The sequence below is a fragment of the Nicotiana tomentosiformis genome, chromosome 6 (assembly GCF_000390325.3).
Source record: "Nicotiana tomentosiformis chromosome 6, ASM39032v3, whole genome shotgun sequence".
In the NCBI taxonomy this organism is placed as follows: Eukaryota; Viridiplantae; Streptophyta; class Magnoliopsida; order Solanales; family Solanaceae; genus Nicotiana; species Nicotiana tomentosiformis.
Genome location: NC_090817.1, coordinates 120,271,120 through 120,286,493, shown reverse-complemented (window position 1 = coordinate 120,286,493; position 15,374 = coordinate 120,271,120). Strand labels below are relative to the sequence as shown.

The 15,374-nt window shown below is 38.7% G+C and overlaps 1 protein-coding gene and 1 pseudogene across 3 annotated transcripts; one reads left to right on the top strand and one right to left on the bottom strand.

The window, feature by feature from the left end:
- The first annotated feature begins 1,554 nt into the window (after positions 1-1,554).
- LOC104115171 (protein SENSITIVE TO PROTON RHIZOTOXICITY 1-like) lies at positions 1,555-4,412 on the top strand. Of its 3 annotated transcripts, XM_070177752.1 has the most exons (3): positions 1,602-1,883; positions 2,762-3,044; positions 3,169-4,412. In XM_070177752.1, exon 3 carries the CDS (start codon positions 3,345-3,347, stop codon positions 4,230-4,232), a length of 888 nt encoding a protein of 295 aa, XP_070033853.1. In that variant the 5' UTR covers positions 1,602-1,883; positions 2,762-3,044; positions 3,169-3,344; the 3' UTR covers positions 4,233-4,412. The 3 variants fall into 3 exon arrangements, with proteins under 3 accessions (XP_009624046.1, XP_009624047.1, XP_070033853.1); XM_009625751.4 differs by having other exon boundaries at positions 1,555-1,883; positions 2,762-4,412; XM_009625752.4 differs by having other exon boundaries at positions 1,598-1,883; positions 2,759-4,412.
- Positions 4,413-4,728: 316 nt separating this feature from the next.
- Positions 4,729-8,903, bottom strand: LOC104115172 (FHA domain-containing protein PS1-like; annotated as a pseudogene).
- Positions 8,904-15,374: the final 6,471 nt, after the last annotated feature.

The following is a 15,374-nucleotide window of genomic DNA, read 5'->3' as shown; positions in this document are numbered from 1 at the left end:
ACTCTGGAGCAGAGGTGCACTAATAAGAGTTGGTGGTGCACTGTAGGCTAGATGTTTCAGTGGTGCACCCTGAAAACATGTTTCTAGATATTTTTGTTGTAATCATTCACAGCTTGAGACCATGCGGTATGCGTTCAATGGAAGTGATGCAACACAGTTCATATGGAATGAAATAGGACCTCTGGGAATGAAACATCAACTTGAACCTATTATTGGAACTTTCAAGAGATGATGGGATGCAAAAACTACTAACACAATACAGAAACATATTATGCAGATTGCGTCCACTATCATATGCTGGGAAATTTGGAAGCAATGGATCTCATGTAGATACGGCAACAAAAACAAGTTCAACCACAACACTATGAAGTACCAATGGGTCTGAATCATCAAGCATACAATTGTGAAGGTGGTTCCTGGTATGGATAGCAAGGTCCAGTGACCTAATTGCCGTGATAAAATAGAAAAACTCAAGTCGGTTCAAACTTGGAAGCAAGTTAGATGGAAAATACCCTCGGCGGATACTATCAAGGTCAATATTGATGACATCAAAGAAACTGGTGCAGCTGGTATTAGGGGTATTCTGAGAAATAATAATGGTGACTTAATCATGACTTTCTCAGTCCCCGTACAGAGTAATAGCAACAATATGACTGAAGCTCTTGCAGTTGAGTTTGGAGTGAAATGGTGTAGCCAACATGGGTTCACTAATTTTGTTCTTGAACTTAAATCTCTTATCATTGCAAATATGTTGACAAACAAAGATGCCAACAACCTCAAGATTAAGCAGATTGTGGACAATATCATCAACACCATAAATGATGTTAGTGTCTGCGTGCAAGATTGCCTTAGGGAGGGTAACTAGGTAGCTGATTGTTTGGCTAAACTCGCTGCTACTTCTAATCAGGTCAAGAGTTTCCAGAACTTCCAACAACTCCCAAACATGGCTAAAAGTATATTCCTTCTTGATAAATGGCAGCAACCCACAATAAGAATAAAGTATGAAAACTCTAATTTCTTTGTTAGCTAGAGTTGTATATGGCGATTGGAGTGAGGACCTGTGCTTTTTTGTTTACCCAGTCCTCCTCCATTTAATTTGGGTGATGGTACCACCCCTGTTGTATTGGTTTCGAGGTACGGTTTATGCTCCCCTCATGTAAGTTTTTGTGAATACAATATAACCCAGAACCTTCATCTGGGTAGCTTTATTTTAAATATATATACTCCCTCTGTTTCAATTTATGTGAACTTATTTCCTTTTTAGTCCGTGTCAAAAAGAATGACCTCTTTTCTTATTTGGAAACAATTTACCTTTATGCAATGATTTATAGCCACACAAAATATATGTGTCTCATTTTACACCACAAGTTTAAAAGTCTTCTCTCTTTTCTTAAACTCCGTACCCAATCAAATAGGTTCACGTAAATTGAAACGGAGGGACGAGGGAATATATATATATATTCCCCTTGATTTTTCATATGTTAACTTTTATATATTTGGATCGATACCATTAAATACTGGACCCACCCTTTACCTAAAGACTTTCATTGTACTGGTTCATTATATTGTGCATGCATGTAGGCTGTAGGAGTGGGATTAATTGGTGGGCTCCGTTCCACCTTTTGAAACAGTAATTCATGATTGACATTGAGCTAAATGGCAGAAAAAGCCAAAGGTTGGTGACGGCTAGCTTTTTACCAACAAAGTGAGTGTGGGATCCATTATATAAATTTAATTTCCAGAATAGACATTCATTGTTGCTATCTTCAATAATTAACGACTAGGTTCTGCTGCTTAACCCTTTACCATTCTTTCCCCTTTTCTTGCTATAATTCAAGTTAGAACAGGAAAAGGAGCGTCTGGGTTATCTTCAGTCTGGTTTGGTTAGTCCTCACTACTTGTGCTTTAATTTGATTGGATTTCATCTGCTGGATTATGTGTGGTGGATTTATTAAGTTTGTAGTTGGATCTTGAAATGTTTAATTTGTTGATAATTTCTATCACTAAACAGCTTGAATAAGTTGCAAGTCAGCATCATTTTGGAGAAAGATTGAATTTTTATGTGAGTTTGATGTGTATATTAACAAAACCATATTGAGGGGGTTTTCAATAATTTTTTATTTCACAATGTATAATATGTTGATTTGGAACTATGAATAAAGAGTTAAATAAGCTAGAAGGATGTCAGAGCCTTTTTTGAAGTTGGTAAATTAAATCAACCTTGCCTTCTATATGAATCCTGTATATCTATTTCGCTCTATTCAGAAACCGGAATCATGAAAGCGTAAATAATATGAATAAGAAGTAGAATTAATACATTTGATTTAAAGTATTTAAACAATCTGTTGTTTGAAAGAATAGATAACACTTTTAAGGTACCACCCTAAGAAGTAGAAGGATTTGGTCTGATCAAGACTTCTATCTTTTACGTTCCTCTTTCTTTCCTTGTTTCTCTTTTTTTTCAAATTCTTATTCTTGTAAAACATAAGATAGGAATAAGGCACACACTACCCTCTCCAGACCTCACTTGTGGGATTACACTGGGTTTGTTATTGTCTTGTTGTCTTGTCTTATTCTTGTAAAGCTCATTTTCTGTTGTTATTGGTCATTAGTAGTCACTGAAATTTTATGTAATTATGGTTGATTAACTAACATGTTAACTGATCAATTATTTCACCTCCATGATTTTGGTTAAGGATTTTCTAACTTTTCTTTTGCTTTCCGGTTTTTTTTGTTGGAATCTTGTTACTTTGTGAAGCAGATTCGAATATAGAACCTGCTGCTCTTCATCTGGCAATGAATTGCTGAAAGCTGTGCCCTCAAATAACCACTCAATTACCAATTACACTTAGCATCAACAGAACTGAGAAAGTTTCTCATTTCCAGATAAGCAGTCTAGGATTGAGCACTCATCTCGCATGGAACAACAGGTTAATCAAAGGAGTGAAAATCATGATTTTACCAGAAGACAAGATTGGGATCCAAAAGCCATGTTAAACAATATGTCTTTTCTTGAACAAAAGATTCATCAACTGCAGGAGCTGGTGCGTATAATTGTTGACCACAGAAGTCTAGCTGGGATTCAGGGAAATGACCTTTCAATTCAGCAACAACAGCTAATAATTGCTGATCTTACCTCTATTATTGTTCAATTAATATCAACTGCAGGGAGTCTTCTTCCAACCGTAAAGCATCATACACTTTCCTCCGCGAGCCCAACTACTAAGCAACCTGCACAGTTTGGTGGTGTTTGGGTTCCTTCTGGAAAAGTTATTGATGCCGGTGCACTACCACACAGTGTTAATGTAACTAAGGCAGAAGATCAGCCCAACCATGTTGATCTAATGGGCGATTGTGGCATTGTACAGAAGTATGATGTTGATGAACATGAGGCGAAAGATGAAGATGAATTCCATGACGAAGAGAACCTTCCCCCTGGTTCCTACGAGATTCTGCAGCTGGAGAAAGAGGAAATTCTTGCACCTCACACTCACTTCTGCACAATTTGTGGGAAGGGATTTAAGAGAGATGCCAATTTGCGGATGCATATGAGGGGTCATGGGGATGAGTACAAAACTCCAGCTGCTCTTGCAAAGCCTCACAAGGATCCCAGCTCTGGGACGATGACTCTTATTAAAAGGTATTCCTGTCCTTGTGTTGGTTGCAAGCGCAACAAGGAACATAAAAGGTTTCAGCCGTTAAAAACTATCTTATGTGTGAAAAACCATTACAAAAGAACCCACTGTGAGAAAAGCTATGCTTGTAGTAGGTGCAATCTGAAGAAATTTTCAGTTATTGCAGATCTTAGAACACATGAGAAGCATTGTGGTATAGATAAATGGCTTTGTTCTTGTGGAACAACCTTTTCCAGGAAAGATAAGCTTTTTGGACACATTTCCCTTTTCCAAGGACATACACCTGCAATTCCTCTAGATGAAACCAAAGGTTTTGCTGGGACATCTGATCAAGGCCAAATAGGTAAAGCAACGACAGAGGCTGGAGAGATCGGTTTTGAGTTAAATGTTCAGAATGGTAGTGGGCTTCAAAATACTATAAATGTAAAAGAGGATGCAGATAATCCTGGCAGTTATTTGTCACCTTTGAACATTGAAACTTGCAAGCTTAGCGAACTCCAAGAGTTTCCCCAGCCACCATTTGAGGACCCAGAAAACTCATTCTCTTTTCTACTGTCAGGTTCATGTAATTACCCTCAGAGGGCTGGGAAAATATAGGTTCTACTGAACTGGAATAGGTCAAAGTGAATTTGTCGTTGGTTTGATATAGCGGTCTGTTTTCTTGTTATGTCAGTTCCTTTTGGCAATAAGTGAAGTCTTTTCTTAGTATGTAATGCTCTTTTTGATTGCTTAAAATGTTATATCTGGCTCGACTAGGTATGTTTTTTAACTTGCAAATCTGTAGTCCTAGTTGCAGCAAGTCAACAATAAATGCATTAATCGTCTAAAGCTTTTCTATAGAAGTTCAGAGGAAGATAAATTTTCTAGATAATCCTTGATTCGGATCAGAATATCTATTAATCTGCTTTTAGATGCAAACAAATTTCATTAACAAACTGCTCCTTATTTACTTACGCAAGAGTATCAGGATAGATGCCGAGCAAATCAGATGATAACAACCATATCCCAAAGTGTTGAGTTGTGTCCCTAGAAAATTTAACAAACAAAGAAAAGAGAGGAAGAAGAAGAAAAGTGAAAAAAAAAATACTGAAGATATTGGACTGCAAATGTAGATTATTAACAAAAACGTCTACAAAGTATCCTGATTTCATGAAGAAAGTCTCTGAATCATCTAGAATCAATTTCAGTGCAATGACAAACAGAAGTTCCAAGAGATTGAAACAATGGTCATTTACAGGTTTAGATGCAGCCAGAAGATCTGAATTCATCTTCAACATCTTTAATAAGAAGGGGTCCTGGGACGCTCACTGGCTAGGCTAAGTGGTTCAGCTTCTATTGGTTACGGAAACTACTCTACTCAGCTAACTGCCGCTGCCTGAACAGATTTGCCTATAATGAGAATTATGAAGCAATATCAGCTTCAAGCCTTTTGCTGCTTGTCCTGACTTTGATGACTGCTTTAGAGCTCCAGGATAGTATGGCTCCCCAAGAACAAAGTCATCCACACATGACCAAGTGCTTCCCCTGGGAGAGCTGTCTTTCCAAAGAAATCTCTCTGAGAATGGATTCACCAGACTCTCCCGGAAATCTTCTGCTGTCTCACAGTTTAAACCCTGCCGATCAATAAACAAAAACTGAAGTTTCAGTTGATGCTCATGGCACAAGCAGAAACATTTTTCTTTTGTTTTCAGAAGGGGTGGTGCAGATGCTGAAGGGAGGATTATTTATTGTGTCTTACTTCTGCCATGGCCTTGATCTTCATGGTAAGATCATTGCTAAGGAGAACAACTTGTCCATCTCTGTTAGTTCGTTTGAATAGGAGGGCACATTCAAGGATATGATCTTCTGCTGTGGGTGAAACAATTTCCGCTAGACCACAATGTGGAGAGGATAGAACTGAGCCGACTGCAAAGATGCTATTCTCCTTACTGAACAAAGACGGTGGTGCAGTAGCAGGAGGAGTTGGTGCCATTGGCCTTGCTTCCTCCACACAACTCTGCACATGAACCCATGATTCTGCATTTACCTTGCAGTCTTCTATCCATTCTAGTGCTGCAGATACTTCTGTTTCTCTCCTAAAAAAGCCAGCACGCCTCTTCATGCAATCCAGTTCCCTTAAGACTAACATCAAGTAACAGGTAAAGATCACGTAAAGCGGTTTTGCATAATAGAAGTTATTGAAATACATGAAAATGTCAGGGAAATTTTCTGAGGGAATGCCAAAGTAAGTTCATTACCAATTCTGGGGATTATCAGGTAAGTCCCCTTGAGACCTTGCAAAAGCTGCAAAGCTTTTCTTGACTCTTTGTTTAACAAAGAAGTGGTGTCCACTACCATGTTCCACCTTCTTTTCTCTTCCCTGGCATTGTTATCCTGCAGATATTGTTTGAAGGATAAATTAGGAATTATCAACGTTCCCAGTTCTCATTGGTTGTGGTCATCCAAGAGACTCAAATTTACAATTGTTATGCTGTATGGTCTGAACTCCTAATAGCTAACCTCTGAACAATCATTATGTCAATCAGCATTGCCTCATTGAATAAAGTGTAAAAGAATAGTGTAACAAATATAAATAGTAAACCTCTGTCCTGGCCTAAATCAAATCTATTACTTTCAAAGGCTAACAACTTAATACTACAGATTAAAAATCATGAATCTGAAGAAGTTTTTCACATAAGAAACAGGTAAATGCAACTTACAGAAAAGGGGCCTGCCTCATAATTTGTTGACACTTGATTGGATTAGCATTCAGCTTGACTTCTTCCGGAGACTCTGAATTGGTGTTGCTGGGGGAGTTCACAAGCAGAGATCGAAATGGTGGTCTATCTGTTCTGTTCTTCAGTATGGTTACCTCCGAACTATCCATATTTCTGGAAGCAACACTTGCTGATTTCTGCTCTTCAAGAACTTTGCCAATCAAGTTTTCTTTCTCAAATGGTTTTATATGTTTAACTTCCACCATTTTCCCCTTCCTTTTCGATCTCATTGAACAACTATCAGGTTTCATATTCTCTTTATCTGGAGTGAAAATTTCTTCACTATTGTTACTCATACTTGGCAGCATTATAGATGATCCGATATTCTCTTTCTTGTAGTATTCAAGACCTTTGGCTTGATGGAGTATGGGATCAAAAATCTCTTTCATTGGGGAAGATCTACAAGGTTTTGGATGCTTAATATGTTTCAAACTGCTCATTTTCTTCTTTGACCTTAGTAAATCAGTGTTTGGTGAAAGATCCACTTTGTCCAGAGTGAAACTCTCTTCAGCATTCTCATCCATACAACAAGAAAGCACAGGTTTAGATGCTTGTCCATCAGCAAGAGATGACTTTATCTTGGAATCAAGGAAGAGAGAACTAGGAGTATGGTTCTCTTTGTCTGGAGTGAAGATATCTTCGTCATCCTTGTTTTCGCTAGAAAAAGGATCATTTGAAACTGATTCCATTCCAAACTTGTCATGATTAAGTGAGTGAACTTCAGTATCAATGTCAACTTTCTCAATAATTGCTCTATCTCTACCTGTTTGAATCTGAACACTGGAACATTTTCCCCTTCTAGACCAAATGCTCAAATATCTTTGGTGAGATCTTACTAGTGTACTATCTGCATTTTCTGTTTGGGACCCTCCTGAGACAAGAAACGCTAGCGGAGTGCTGTTTTCTTTGTCAGGTTCATAAGCAGGCTGCAGCAAACTGATTTCACTCTCTCCATGGATTTTCTCAGGTGGAATTACAATTACTGCCTTGTCGCCAACAGGAAATAAGAACTTCATTTCTTCAGGCATTGGAGGAGCTGATGGGGTCAAACTTTTTACACATGGCAACAAACTCATATCAGAGAATGATGAATCTAGGCCCTGCACTGAATCATCATCCTCATTCTGAAGGGCAAAGTCACTCTCATCCTAGAAAATTGACAAATTAGACAGTAAGGTGATAGAATAGTTAAAAGCGAAGACAACAATAAAAAGAAAACATACAGATAAAGCTTTTTTCTGTTTCCACATACTATTACTATAGCTCACCTGATGTTCTTTTTGATCGGTTTCTTCCATTGATTCTGCCTCACCTAGTGGAGTTGCAAATGGATTCCCCAAATCATATGCACGGCTGAATGGAATCCAATGAAGCCTGTATTCCCTGCTTGAACCTCCAAGCTGCATTTTATCGCCCTCTTTCAAATCTACTCGAACCTCTGGTTCAATCTTGTTGCCCGAAATCCATGTCCCATGGACTAAAACAACAGCAAAACCACAGTCAGAAACTACTCTTTCACTTTCGTATTTTGTGTAGCACAATTTCCTTTTTAGTTTGTCGCAAAAATAATTATATATTTTTATATTTAGAAATAATTTAATTTTAACCTTTTTCATTTATGTTAATGAGATGATTCATAGACACGCAAATGTCTATGACTTATTTTAGACCACAAGTTTCAAAGTCCTTTCTTTTCTAACTCCATGCCCAGTCAAAATTGGGACAGAGGGCGTGATAAACAACAAAAGAAATGTGAATTAACTGGAAATTCATCAATATATGCAGAGAAAATCAACTGACTAGATAAACCAGAATCAAATGAAGGAAAACAGAAAAAAAAAAAGAATCAATCAAAATGTCTAGAGCAAAGAGAAATGAAGCATGTTAAACAATAAATTATACAGAGAATTCATAGTACGCTGAAGCAAAATGATAGAGAGAAATACTAAGCATAAAAATTCTTGTCTTAATCAAGAAAAAAATAAAATAAAGAAACATTAGTGCATTAATAAAATCACCAATATGCAAGATTATGAAGGAAAAAAAACAGTAGTAAAATTTCCACAACCCTCTTCTTTTAAATGTGGCTTGCACCGGCAGAGCTTGAATATATAGTCTAAATAAGATAAGAGAAATTAAAGAATTACCAGAAGACAGATCAATAACAGAGAGGGAGTGAGTAGAGGGATTAGAATGAACGCGGAGGTGGAATCTGCTGATGCTTGGGTGTTCCAAGACTATGTTACAATCTGGATGTCGTCCAACCACCAACAAAATCTCTTCAAAATCTGGTTTCGTTTCTTCAATAGAAGCTGTGGTTATAGGTGGGGGATTATCAAGAAGAAAGATGTTTTTGAGGATGGCTCCATGCTTTAGCACTGTAAACAGTGGAATCTTCTTCTCTAATTCAGTCTGTAAATTGGGGTTTTCCAAAGATTCTTGATTCTCTGCCATGAAAGAGAAACAGAAAGAATTTGTCACAAAGAGAGGGGGAGAGAGGGGGGTGTTTTTGAATGAAATGTTGCAAATGTGACCGTTAGCTTATTTTATATAGAGGGAGTACTGCTTGTGTGAAATGGCCAAACGGGCCAACTTTGTTCTACCAAAAGAAAAAGAAACGGGCTAGCTTTTGCTTTTAAACCAGAATTATTACATGTAATTTTTGTTATTTTTATCTAGGCACTTGGACTTTCTTTTTTGTACTTTTACCCAAATGCTAGTCGAGTTTAATGTTTACTTCTTTTCTTCTGTTTATATAAATTATACAATGTGATCATACACGCTTATACATATATTATATAACTGCATGTTATTTTTAGTTTTAGCGATTTGTTGGACGCTTATTTAGTTAATTCTTCTTCTTTTTTAAAACTTATTACTTCCTCAATCTCATCTTATGTGATACACTTTGACTGACATGTATGGAGTTTAAGAAAGAAATAAAAAAAATTAAAATGTGTGATCTAAAACAAGTCATAGATATATGTGTAATTATAAATCGTCTCACTAACAGTAACAAAGATTTTTTTAAAATATATATGATTTCTAAAATAGTTATAGACAAAAACAAAAGGTGCATCACGAAAGAAGGAGTAGCAAATTGAAATCCAGAAATCTATCCAAGAATTCTTGCCCTTCTATCCAATGAAAGTATAGTATAAATGTTGTTTGGCAGGGTGTACAAGAATAGTGCTGAATAAGGTGTATTAGTAACGCAGGAATTAGTAATGCATGGGTTAGTAATGCAAGCATTAGTTATGCATAGATTATTTCTTATCCATTGTTTGGTGTGATGTAATTAAAATTAAAATGCATTGCATAATTTTAAGAAAAGTAATTGTTTACAAAAATGTCCTTCATATCCTTTAGCTTTAAGGGAATTTAAGGACAATTTTGCCTTTAATCTAGCATTTGCAATTTGCAATTTAACCTACTACTTAAAAATTTAGTCGTCTTATTATTTTGGGGTTAACTTGACTTGTTAATTATCGTTATCTTTAGTTACATTTAAATGAACTCATAGTATTAAAAAACATTACGTTGTATAATGCCAAAAATTTTATTATGTGTGAGATATGCCACATAATACTTGTGTGAGGGATTTAGTATATGACAAGTGTACTGTGGAGCACGGCTGTCAAAACAATTTCACCCACCAGACCCTCAGCCGTCGATCTCCTCCATTCTTTACCACTTTTGAATTTTGATTTTATTTTTACACCAATAAATAAATTTTCATTATAAACATTAATCAACTGAATCATCTCATTGCCTCACCCCATTCACCGTTCAAACACCATCGTCTACGCCTTCTTCAATAATCTCCTTCATTCCAAAAAATATATCAAGGATCCCCAATTGCCACTACCTCACTATTTCATGCAAGAATAATGCCCAAAACCATCTCACCGCCAAAGAAGCAGCTTTCCACAATGAATACCACCTTACTTACAGCAACTTAACGGCAGCACAATAGTAATGGTGGTTGTTATATATTTTTTAATTTTGTTTTTGGTGTTGTTACCATGAACCGCAGGAAAAAAAATCAGTCATCAACCAAAAAAATATACTCCATCAATTATTTATCAGATCTAATTTTAAATTCACTTAGGTCAATAATTCTAGCATAAATTAATTCTTAATTACAGGCAGCTATTATGTGACAATGCTGATCAAATATGCTGAAAGCTAGAGTACTCGTAGATAGCATAGGAGAATTTTTTATGATTTTTGTTTAAGGTCTACTTTTTTGTGTAGTAGGAAAGCTATTGAGTAAATGAAAATAACAGAAAAGAAAGACAAAGAGGGGATAGTTTAAAAATGTAATAACTCGGCCGGTCGTTTTGAGTATTACAATCCAGTTTTCCTATTTACTGCTCAATTTATACTTTACAGTTATAATGTGACTTGCCGGGGTGATTGGTTCGGGTCCGGTGAGGTTTTGGAATAAATTAAAACACTTAGTTTTAAGGTTTAAAGTTTAAGTTAAAATAGTGATCGGATGGCGACTTATGTGTAAACGACCCCGCAATAGAGTTTTGATGATTTCAATGGCTCTGTATGGTGATTTTGGACTTAGGAGCGTGTCCGAAAAATTATTTGGAAGCACGTAATTAAATTAGGCTTGAAATGGCTAAAATAAAAATTTAAGCTTGAAAATTTGACGGGGAGTTGACTTTTTGATATCAGGGTCGGAATCCGATTCCGAAAAAATTGAATAGGTCTGTTATGTCATTTATGACTTCTGTAAAAAAATTTGAGGTCAATCAGACTTGATTTGATAGGTTTCGGCATCGAATGTGGAAGTTAGAATTTCTTAGTATCATTAGGCCTGAATTGAGATATGATTCGTATTTTTAGCATTGGTTGATGTGATTTGAGGTTTCGACTAAGTTCGTATGATGTTTTAGGACTTGTTGGTGTATTTGGTTGAGGTCCCGGGGGACTCGGGTGAGTTTCGGATGGTTAACGGATCAAAATTTGAACTTAGAACAAAGCTGAAAACTTTCTGTCATCTAATGCAATCGCACATGCAGAAGGTGCGAGCTCGCAGAAGTGAGCGTGGGAGCGCAAAAGCGGAAAAGGGAGAGTGGAGCAGTGGCCGCAGGTGCGGAGAAAAATTCCGCATCTGCGCGACCGCAGATGCGGACGAAGGATTACAGGTGCGCTTGGGACCGCAGAAGCGGACGCTTCATCGCAGAAGCGAGTCCGCAGAAGCGAAGGCTGTTGCAGAAACGGGAGATTTACCACAAAAGTGGAATCGCAGAAGCGGAAATTCTGCGCAGTGTACAAAAACAGAGGGTTCTGAGTTTTTGTCATCTTTGGTCATTTCCAACACGATTTTGGGGCGATTTTCAGAGAGAATTCACGGGAAAACTTGAGGTAAGTCACTTATGATCCTAGTTAGTCAATAATATTGGATTATCATTGAGTATTTCGACTAAATTATATGTTTTTGAGGTGAAATTAGAGGATTTGGGCCTAGGAATTTCAAAATAAGAATTTGAGATTTGGAGGTCGAGTTGATGTCGGAATTTGGTAAATTTGGTATGGTTGGACTCGTGGTTGAGTGGGCGTTCATATTTTGTAACTTTTATCGGGTTCCGAGACATGAGACCCACAAGTGATTTTTTAGTTAAATTTCGGGTTTTTATTGAAAAATCTGTATTTTCATATGGAATTAATTTCTATAATTTGTATTGACTGAATCGAATTAATTGTGATTAGATTCGAGCCGATCGGAGTCGGAAAATTGAGAGAAAGGCATTCTTATTAATTGATTGAGCGTGGCTTGAGATAAGTGGCTTGTCTAACCCTGTGTAGGGGAAATCCCATTAGGATTTGATATTGTTGTAATATTTTGTGATATGTGAGTGCCATGTACGCGAGGTGATGAGTGCGTAAACGGACTAAATTTGGAAATATCAGTTCTTGCTGAGTAGTCTTCTTTTAAATTCTTTAACGGAGTTGCCTTAGCATATGTAGTGATCATGTTTAGCCTAGTATCATATATCTACGTGCCTTAACTCTTACGTGCAATATGTGCAACATGCTTAGCTGAAATACGTGCTTTCTTGATTTGATTTAAATCTTTAACTGTAAGATTTCTGGCTGAAAATTATTTGTTCCTCTGACTACCTGCTGCATATTTATTTTTGGGATTAGGAGGTGATTTCTCGGGAGACCCCCATGCACTGCATATTTACTTTTGAGTCTACGAGACGGTTCCTCGGGAGATCCCCCTGTACTGCATATTTATTTTTGGGACTACGAAGCGGTTTCTCGGGAGATCCTCTTGTACTGTAGATTTACTTTTGGGACAACGAGACGGTACTTCGGGAGCACCCTTGTTGTTTATCTCTAATTGTTGTGTTGTTGTATTTCTATAAATTTTGTTTATTTCTCAGTCACTTCATTACACAATTATAAATTTCTGCCTTATTTATTATTATTTTCAGTAGTGCCTGACCTGACCTCGTCACCACTCTACCGAGGTTAAGCTTGGCACTAACTGGGTATCGCTATGGTGTACTCATACTACGCTTCTACATATCTTTTTGTGCAAATCCAGGTACTTCTTATCAGACCAGATATCAGTGAACTAACTATACACGGAGACTTCAAGGTACATCTGCCAGCGTCTACAGACCTCGGAGTCCCCATCTATCCTTATTATGTTGTCTTCCTGATTTCTCTTTAGACTCTGATGTATTTAGACACTCAAAATAAATTCTTAGAAGCTTGTGACTTATTTCTATCGGGCTTTGAGAGTTGAAATTATTGGATTGCAGTTTTATATTTATTTCACATGTTGAGAATTTGGCTTCAGTTTTATTTTATGTATTTCCGCAAAAATTGTTAGGCTTACCTAGTCTTAGAGACTAGGTAACATCACGACATCCTACGAAAGGTGCATTTGGGGTCATGACAAGTTGGTATCAGATCTCTAGGTTCATAGGTGTTATGAGTCACAAGCAGGTTTAGTAGAGTTTCGCGGATCGGTACGGAGACATCTGTACTTATCTTCGGGAGGCTATGGAACTGTTAGAAAAATGTTTACTTCTTTGATTCCTTATCGTGTGCATTTGTTGACTTCGAAATTCTAAATCTTTGTCTTTCTATTCTCTCACAGATAGTGAGGACACCCACAACTGGATCCGATGATCAGTCGCCCACGCCCCCTGTTGGAGCCGTAAGAGGCAGCGGCCTGGGGCAGAGGCCGAGGAAGACCACGTGGTGCAGCCAGAGCACCTACACGAGCTGCTGCAGCAGAGCCACCAGTAGCTCCAGTTGGAGAGCAGGCACCTGAGATGCCTGTTACTGCCCCTGCACTTCAGGAGACTTTTGCCCAGCTTTTGAGCATGTTTGGCACTCTAGCTCAGGCAGGGTTGATTCCACTTACTCCTGCCATATCTCAGGCCTGGGGGAGGAGCACAGACTCCCGCCGCCCATACCCCAGAGCCACGGGCCTAGGTTGACCATGCCTCGGAGGTTATACCAGTGTAGCCAGTTGTCCCAGTTCAGCCCGAGGTTAGGGTAGAAGTTTCAGAGGGGGAACAAATCAGGCTCGAGAGTACAAGAAGTACTACCCTCCCACTTTTAGCGGTTTGGCTTCAGAGGATGCTCAGGGTTTTCTTGAAAAATGTCATCGCATCCTCCGTACTATGGGTATTGTGGATTTTAGTGGGGTTTCTTTTATGGCATTCCAACTTAGAGGAGTGGCCTACCAGTGGTGGCGGGCATACGAGTTGGATAGTCCAGCTGAGTGAGCTTCACTCACTTGGATGCAGTTTTCAGATATGTTCTTGCTGTATACGAGTTGGATAGTCCAGGGTTCTATGACTTTGTTAGAGTATGCGGTCTGATTCAGTGAATTGGCTAGGCATGCACCGGCCTTGGTTGCTACTATTCGAGAACGGGTTCGTCGATTTATTGAGGGGCTCCACCCTAGTATCAGATTCAGTATGGCCCGAGAGCTGGAGATGGACATCGCATACCAGCAGGTGGTGTCAATTGCTAGGATATTGGAGGGTATGCGGATCCGGGAGATTGAAGAGAGAGAAGCTAAGAGTCCTCTAGATTCTCAAACGTATAACAGTTCTCATGCCCCAGCTATAGCTCGTCAGGGTAGGGGCTATGAGAGTCGCCCTGTTCATTCAGCACTTCCAGCCGCCAGCGGTACTCCGGCCACTCCTAGGCCCTAGGATCCCTGTTATCCACTACCAGTGTCTAGTATACCTCCTGTACGGGGTGCTTCCAGCGGTCAGTCCAGTCGATCAGGCCCGAGCCAGTCACAACATCCACGTCCACCGAGATCTTATTTTGAGTGTGGTGACACTCGTCATATGGTGAGGGATTGCCCCAGACTTAGGAGGGGTGCGCCTCCATAGATCTCTCAGGCCCCACCTATTCCACAGGGCCCTCAGGCTTCTCAGCCCATGATTACCGCACCAGTTGCTACTCCACCTGCACAACCAGCTAGAGGTGGAAGTTGGACAGGTAGAGGTCGCCCTAGAGGAGGAGGCTATGACAAATATTATGCCCTTCCTGCTAGGACGGAGGCAGTATCACAGGTATTGTTCTGGTCTGTCATAGAGATGCATCAGTCTTATTTGATCCAGGCTCCACTTATTCTTATGTGTCATCTTATTTTGCCCCGTATTTGGGCATATCCCGTGATTCTTTAAGTTCTTCTATTTATGTATCTACACCCGTGGGTGATTCTATTATTGTTGACTGTGTGTATCAGTCGTGTTTGATTGTTATCAGTTGTTTTGAGACCAGAGCTGATTTATTATTGCTCAATATGGTGGATTTCTATATTATTTTAGGCATGGACTGGTTGTCGCCCTATCATGCTATCCTTGATTGTTACGCCAAGATGGTGACGGTGGATATGCCAGGTCTACCGCGGCTAGAGTGGAGAGGTACCTTAGATTATGTTCCTAGTAGGGTTGTTTCGTTTCTTAAGGCTCAATTAATG